Source organism: Silurus aristotelis (genome assembly GCF_946808225.1).
Source record: "Silurus aristotelis genome assembly, chromosome: 18".
Classification (NCBI taxonomy): Eukaryota; Metazoa; Chordata; class Actinopteri; order Siluriformes; family Siluridae; genus Silurus; species Silurus aristotelis.
The window spans coordinates 14,674,945-14,683,258 of record NC_139591.1 but is presented as its reverse complement, the minus strand read 5'-3'; the positions used below and the strand labels follow the sequence as shown (position 1 = coordinate 14,683,258).

The following is an 8,314-nucleotide window of genomic DNA, read 5'->3' as shown; positions in this document are numbered from 1 at the left end:
CACAACAATACAACTGAGACGAATTCCCTAAGTGGCTTATGATAACCATCAGGCTGGAAAAGGGCAACGGTGCCATTTCCAAGTCCCACGATTCCATTAAACCACAGTATCCCAGTGGAGAACACTTGAAGTGAGACGAAGCGAACTGCACATTCTTTTGGAGTGGATATTTTTTTTGCCAGACTGACCACTCTCGAGAAGAATCACTGCTCATCTGCTCAGTCTGGCAAATAATGTCTCCACTCCAAAAGAAAATGCAGTGCTGCAGACTTCTTTTGCTTTAATTAGGTCAGTGATGTGGCTCTTCAATCAGAAACAGACAGGACAGGAACCAAAAAGTCTTTAAATGAGAAATGGATCACTGCTGATAAATCTGAGTTTGTTGAGGTCTGTGGACAGACGTTAATTTTTTTTATGCAAAAATATTAGCATCCCTGGTAAGCATACCCACAGTTAATTAAATAAAGGAATCATAGTTTAGAGAAATCTCTGAGCATGTATTGTGATGCTCTCGAGACTCTTACTTACTGTACTATGGCTTCCTATAACAGCAAATGTGTTTTTAGATCTATTTGTTTCTTTGTTTTTGAGCAGTTACACATAAAACTATAAAACAACTAACACAACATGAGCTGACACTGGCCACTCCTTTCACAACTGAAAAAGTCACCATGTAAATAAATATATTGTATTGAATTAAATATATGTTGAGCATCCAATATACAAAGCAGACCTTGTGAATTGCTAGTTACTATGGAAACGAAAACGTGTTGGCATATTTCATTCACAGACCCGTGCTTTGTCATATGAGATCTAAAGTTTTAAAAACAAATCTTGTTTTTGCTTATTACAGCACTTTGCTGTAACCAAAACGGACTTGAAGAGCTTGTGTGTGTGTGTGTGTGTGTGTGTGTGTGTGTGTGTGTGTGTGTGTGTGTGTGTGTGTGTGTGTGTGTGTGTGTGTGTGCATGTCCACGTGTGTGTGTGTGTGTGTGTGTGTGTGTGTGTGTGTGTGTGTTCTAAATCAAGAACTCATACTCAGCCAAACACAGCTTTTCTCTCGTTTTAATTACGTTTCCTTTCCCTTTTCAGCTTTCAAACCTCATCTCAAACGTTTAGATGCAGGAAGATTAATAACTATGATGTATCGATCTTCAGTGTGCACTCACAAGATGAAATTTTGTAGTTTAATTGAGGTCTATTGCTAAACTGAATCTCTGAGCTAAATGAGAGGACGGTGTGTGTGCCGAACTGGTGAGACAATCAATTTTGTTATGTGTCAAAAAAGAGGAACATCTGATCGGGCGTCACCTAAGATGAGCAAAAAGCTGTGCGTTTAGAAATGTGTTGTGAAGTTAAATGATTTGAAAACGTCAATATTCTGCATAAAATTAATTGCAAGTACTATATCACACATCCAATGTTGAACAGAATCAGGAAGGGGCCAATACTTTTTACTCTGCCTGCTTCATTACGTTGAGATTGAGCTGCAAATCTTCAGCTATTGGCTTCAGCTTCAAATCTATAAAATCCTCCTAAAAAGAGACGTGGACCACAAAGAACACCTGCAGAGACAGTAAATGGATCTCATTTGAAATCTCCTGAGCTTTATTACTTTTATTTTGCATTTTTGTGTTATTATAGTTCACTTTCCCCCCCTGCAAAGGTGATCTCGTTGCACAGATAAAGGACGAGCTGTCTAACAAAGCTCTTTCGACTGAGTCTAATTGGAGTCAGACGTGACACAGGAGATGATTGCGGCTCCCTCCAAATGAGACGTCCACTCCTTTTGAATGAAACAGTAGCAGATTTCCTGTGTGTAATCCCACACATCCGAGCTTTTCATTTGGGTTGGATCCTGCCGTGTCAGGTTCAGTGCCGCGGAACCCACATGCAAGGATTTCTATGAAAGGGATTTAATGGAGCCTGTGCATCTGTTCAAAAGGGGGCACATTGTGGGAAAACGCTGGGATAAGAGGATCGGCTAATGGTGTGTGGAGGGTAAGTGGGAGGTACTATAAATCCTCAGTATCACTTTCTCAAGTCATTTAAGAATCCTGGTTTTGTGAACTTAAGATCGTTTTCAAAGTATAAATAAGACAATATTTTAACTACCTGACCAGGTAGCTACTAAGGATGAACTAATGAATGCTAAATGCATGACAGTGGGTTATTTCTTCTATGAGACTGCATTGAAGTAACAACTAACAAATTGTCAACCTCCTAGCCGTATCTGTATTTATATATGACAGTTGCGTCTGTACCTAGTCGCATATGTACCTGTCACACCTGTACCTGTAGCGCATGGCAAGAAGCTGAAATAACAGAAGAATGTCCTTAACAAAAAAAAATGCCCAAAGGTTTGATGTGAATCAAATCTATTGAGGGGAAAGAAAGATTTTCTGTGTGAAAGGATTGAACAATTTAGTATGTAATTGCCTATCGTGTTAAGCCGATTGGGGGGGTTGTTTCGACATAACAATTCGTCAGTCGATTTGCTTAATATAAATTTGATAGAACGCCTTTTTCGCAGAGCAAGATGCCTTGTAGTGAACTCTCTAAGATGAACTATTCATTTTGCATGAATGAGGCTCCTGAGGTAAAGGAGCAACTCGGGAACCACTGTGATGTAAAATGAGAAGAAGAAAAAAAGCACATTGATGAGTCAGAAAGAGACCATTGTAGGTGCTGATAGTGACGGTGGAAGTCACAGGAGTTGAAACGTGTGTGTTGAGCACTTTTCCCCACCCTGCCCTTGTTACCAGGATAAAAGAGACTTGCATGCATTTCAATAGAGAGTGATCACTACTGAGCTACACATTCACCCAGGAACTATACCACTCTTCAGTCTTTAGTAGGATGAGTGATTTTTAAAGATGTTATAATTCATACCATATATGGAAATCAGCAGGGGGGAAAAAACAATACTTTAAAATATCTCATTGTTGTGGCATCCATTCCAAAGCTCTATATACTTATTTTCCTAACATGTATGATATTGCACATGGTACATGCACATTTGAAAAAATCTAAAGGCCTACCTTTACTACTCAGGGACAAAAAAGGCTAAGCTGCCCTCAGCTAATCAGATACTAACGATATGGAAAGGCTGTATGGATATACAAAGAATAATCTGAAAAAGAATTGAAATCAATTTACTGTAATGTAGGTGAAGGCATGTCGTTCTAGGAAAATAATCAAGGACTAAGGGGACATGAGTTGGAAAACAGGAAGTGGGAGATTTGTTCCACTTACATCAAAATTCACTGGACAAATACATTCCATAGTAAATCAAGCATGGCCTTTGAATTTTTTTTTTATATATTTATAGTTGGGTTTGATGAGGTGGATTGTTTGCAAAAACAAACACTGTAAACAGTTTTTTTTTCTGTTTTTCTCCTTTAATGTTAAAGACAAAAAAGGAACTGAACGAAAACCAAGGCCTTGTCATAAGTACCAATACCAACATTGATCATAGAGTATCTGCTGTGCAGGTTACAAATCCACAGTGAGGTGTTACTATAGAAACGATTGAAATAGTATAATGAGTGCATTAATATAAACCTGTGGTTAGAAGCCTAGTCTACATTAATGCCAGGGCTGCCGTTAAAGGAAATGAATTAACCTTCATTTCAGGCCAATCACAAACAATATTTCAATAGAGTTGTGAAATATAATGATGTACTCAACTAAAAAAAAAATCGACCATTCCATTTATATAATAAAAAGGTTTTTTTTGCGTTGTTTCTCAGAGGGCCATGCAATTTGGAAGAAAAGAGACCTGTGTTAAGTTACTTCAAATATTCAAAGATTTCAGACCTTGAATCCTTGTCGTAATTTGAAAGAAAGGCTTACAACATTTAGAATCATGACTTTAAGTAAAGCACAGTTATATTCCATTTCTTTATTGCACATTGCATTTTTATTTGCCCACCCTGTAAAACTTTAATTCATGCCCAGGATAAATTATGCTGTTGTGGTTTTACCGGCTAAATTAAGACCAGTAAATAATCAGTCATGTGCGTTACTGAGACAATTTCATTGCTTCAGTGACAGTCAAATACAGTACATCCCTTCCATGATCTATCAGATCAACTCAGCCAGTGTGACTGATTGGCCTGAGCAATTGTTTGTGTAAGATAAGGTGAAAAAAAATGGAAAGGTCAACAATCTGAGGTTATCTTGGCGTTATCGTACTCTCTCCCAATGAAGAGTGGTGCCAAACAAACAACTCTATAGAAGTACAAGACTTCTTTAAAAGGACATATTCGTGGCTGGTTACATTAATTCATATATATAAAAAAACGTATCACACATATACAGCTCTAAGGGCACAATCCACATTGACAAATATTTTCTATATAAATCCTTTATACATGGTCCTTCACATTAAAACAGTCATATTTAACACAGCTAGACACTTAGCTTCCATTGGATGGAAAAAATAATAATAAAAAAAATCAGTGCTGCCATTAAATGCTGCATAAAACAACAACAAAAAGAGATACATTAATAAAACTTCTTTCTTCTTGCTTAGCCTGTCTCTCATCCCTCTTGCTTGAAAACATCAGAGCCCAAAAGACTGACTGGAATATCAGAGCAATTCCTGGAGTCGTCTTCAAAGCAGAAATGAAAGAAGAAGCGCCAGACACAGGAGACTGTGGGTCAATAGTGTTCTTCGGGCGTTCGAACGAAACCAGCGCACTTCCTGGGAATCGTCTGCAGACCAGAAAGAAACAGAGACGGGCAATTAAGTGCATGCGCATCCACACACTGAGCATTTGAGATGCATGTTGGGGGAAATGGGACTATTATCACATGCTTAGACCTGAAAAACAAGCCCCCGCTGACTAATCCTGTAAGAGTTCTCTGGAATTAAGCACCAGCCAGTGGGGATTCGCGACTCTATTTGGCCAGTGAATGAGGTGTGAAGACCTTTTTTCGCAGCCTATTCCTTTTCCAGACAATTGCTGATAGAGAGAGCAGGTTTGGCTCCGAGGAGCACCCTCTTGCTTATCACGATATTAATGGGAGAGATAAACGTCTGACATGAAGAGCTTTAAGCGGGCAAATAAGGCTGGAAAGCTTATAATATGCATTGCTACAGCAAAATGCAAGACGAGATCAATTAGAGGATACCAAAGTTATATAAGGATGTGGCCCAGTGTACATTTTATTTACATTTGTGTAATTTCTTATATCAGTGCCTAAGAAAACAGTATTGGGTTTTAGTTGGAGGCAAAATTTTGATACTTGTGAAGTATTAAATAGAAAATCAACAAAATATATATATATTTACAACTAAATATGTTATTTATTGGATAAACGTTTCATATTTTTTAATACAGTACTGTGATATACTTGCTAAAAAACTCTGCTTACTTTTGCCATACTATGTAATAGATTCTTTAGATGTAGCCAAAATGTTACAAAACTAATTTAGCAATATTACAGATGGTGCTTTTGACATTCTACTCAGAACTATAATAAATATTATCTTAAAACAATATGGCCACTTTTTACATAATATAGTATGTTTGGTTTTACTATTCTATTCTAGTACTGCAGTGTGATGTTTTAGATCTAACAAATCTGTACTATATTACATTTTGTATATATTATTAAAAATAAAAAAATAATTTAGATTCAGATTTTTGGATGTGTGGATCAGTTAAACCATTGTGCTTACCACAGTCACTATGAAAGATCTGAGGAAAGCAGTGTAAAACTCCATATCCACATCTGCAGTAGGAGCAGCCTTTTTGAACCCATTCTCCATGGGGGATAACGCCACAGTTTCTGTGATAAAACAACAACCCAAACAAAACTGTTAAATTCTGTGTTACAAATTCATTTACAATTTTATGCTGCCTGTGATAAATGAGAGGGTTACCTGATACGTTCGTCGTACTCGCAACTCCGCCCGGTAAAGTGCTTTGGACAAGCACAAAAACTCCCCAAAATACACGTACCCCCGTTTTTACAGCAGTTTCGACTCTGTGTAGCACCTTCAATAAAACAAAAAAGTGCAAATTGATGCATTGCCATTGTACTCACAAGACATAGATCTGTTAGCAATGGTGCATTAATGCGTGGACATTTCCAACAGTCCACAGCTCCACATGCATTTTTTTTTAATTGAGTAGAAATAGGATTTCCCTGACACACTTGACTGTAAGATCCTGAGGGATGCCAAAAGCAATCCAGATTTTGTGTCCTACTTCAGATCCCAATTAGGGTGTGCAATATGACAAGAAGGCCTCATGCTAAAGGATGTGAAAAATACATTGTGAAACCAACCTAATATGACCAATCAAGCCACTGAACAGAAAGGACAGTGTTTAACTGAAAAGTTTAAGTTTTTTCAGTTTGTTCCTCCCAAACCAACAAAGAGCCTATAACCTGTGCCTAAAATCTGGACAAACCAAACACACTTGGAAACCCTGGATGATCTCATAAATAGCACAAGGCTTATCACTTACTTCCAGTGAGTCCGATAAAAGGTAACACGGCCCCAGAGCCCTGGTGCTGGCCAGCCGAAGATGGTGCATTCATTTCATTAAACTGATTCAGCAGTTCGCTGTGTTGGTCACGCTGCTTTCCAGGTGCCTTAGCATTCCCACATCTTACACCATCACAGCCTGGATTAACAAAAACATGGCCCCATTCAAGACAGGAAAACACTGTATGCTAACACTGTATTAAAACAACAGATGCTCGTAGTTTTGAAATAGAAATGGTCTAAAGATACGTTACCTGATCCGTGCACAATTGTTTGGCAGGCAAAAGCTGCAGACAGCATGACCCTGGAGAAATACAGGAAATCTGTTAGAACCAGTACTGCGGTACTAAACATCATGCAAAAAATAATATGAACACATTTTATCTAAACAGTTCTAAACTTAACATATGCCTACAAGACTTACTATTCAATACCACACTACAGAGTACTGGACTGCCACCTACTTCTTACTCTACAATATACAGTATGCTTTATAATAAAGAGTATGCTAAAAAATTGTTTGGTTGAATCCCTAAAACAATACTATTGAACAATCTAACATGCTAAAACACTCCAAACAACATACAGTAAGAATATTGTTTGTATGCACTAAATCGTATGTGTACTCTTGTAATGTACTGTAATAAATATTATGCCAAACTAGAATGTTTATATTTGGGCATAAGAAATATTATAGTAAACTACTACCCAATATGGAGTTATATGGCAAAAAATAATAATAATTATAGAAGTCCAAAGCAACACAATCTCATTAGTCATTTCAAATGCATATAGTACACTACAATAGAGTGAAATAATTACAATAAAAACACCTCCTTACCTAAGCAGCAGATGACTCATTTTGCTCTTCAAAACCAAGTTAAAACCAAAACTAAAGTTAAAGCCAAATGGTGGCAACTTTGAGTTCAACTCAAAAGTAAAAGTTTGCGGTTAATTTTATCCTCCAAACATCACCATCTCCTTGTTCCTGGCCTCTTCTACACCGCTTCGCGATACCAATACCAACATTAACACACCGCTCGTTCTTAATCCTGATTGGTCGCTGGCGCTTTGGCTCGACCAATCCTGAGGGCTCACTGAGGACTCACTTCATGCGCAGTTAGCACCTGCAAGCCCCGCCTCCTCCGGCTCATAGTCATGCATGAGATTGCAGAGGTAACCATTATGGAAATGTGGAGAGCATTGAGAAGAAGTTCCGCCTGTTAAGCCAGAAATCATTAAAGTATCGTCTGCTCACAAAGACAAAGTTTAAACAAGGGAAAGTGATACATTAAAACAAAGTATTACGAAGAAACAATAGTAAATAGTGTAGAATAGTAAAATAACTAGTTTGTACCCTGGATAGACAAGCGAATTGTAAATCTCTCTCTCTCTCTCTCTCTCTCTCTCTCTCTCTCTCTCTCTCTCTCTCTCTATATATATATATATATATATATATAGAGAGAGAGAGAGAGAGAGAGAGAGAGAGAGAGAAAGATTTACAATGACAGAAATATTTTAAATAATAATACAATATTTTATTAGTATCTACTTTTCATTAATATATAATACAATTTTAAATGTAGAGCATAGGTTGATATGAAATAAAAAAATATATATATTGTGAAAAAAGTAGGAAATATAAATAAACATCATAAAACAACATAATAGTGTAACAATAATCTAACAAGTTTATCTGAGAGAGAAATGCAATTATAAACAATGTGTGTGTGTGTGTGTGTGTGTGTGTGTGTGTGTGTGTGTGTGTGTGTGTGTGTGTGTGTGTGTGGTGTTCATAATTGCATTTCTAGC

The 8,314-nt window shown here is 37.3% G+C and overlaps 1 protein-coding gene across 1 annotated transcript; it reads right to left on the bottom strand.

Moving 5' to 3' along the window:
- Positions 1-3,891: 3,891 nt before the first annotated feature.
- On the bottom strand, positions 3,892-7,508 carry tdgf1 (teratocarcinoma-derived growth factor 1). The gene is made up of 6 exons (XM_083568291.1): positions 7,344-7,508; positions 6,757-6,806; positions 6,483-6,641; positions 5,894-6,008; positions 5,690-5,799; positions 3,892-4,719 (listed from the first exon to the last, which is right to left on the bottom strand). Exons 1-6 carry the CDS (start codon positions 7,361-7,363, stop codon positions 4,619-4,621), a joined length of 555 nt encoding a protein of 184 aa, XP_083424417.1. The 5' UTR covers positions 7,364-7,508; the 3' UTR covers positions 3,892-4,618.
- Between the last annotated feature and the right edge of the window lie 806 nt (positions 7,509-8,314).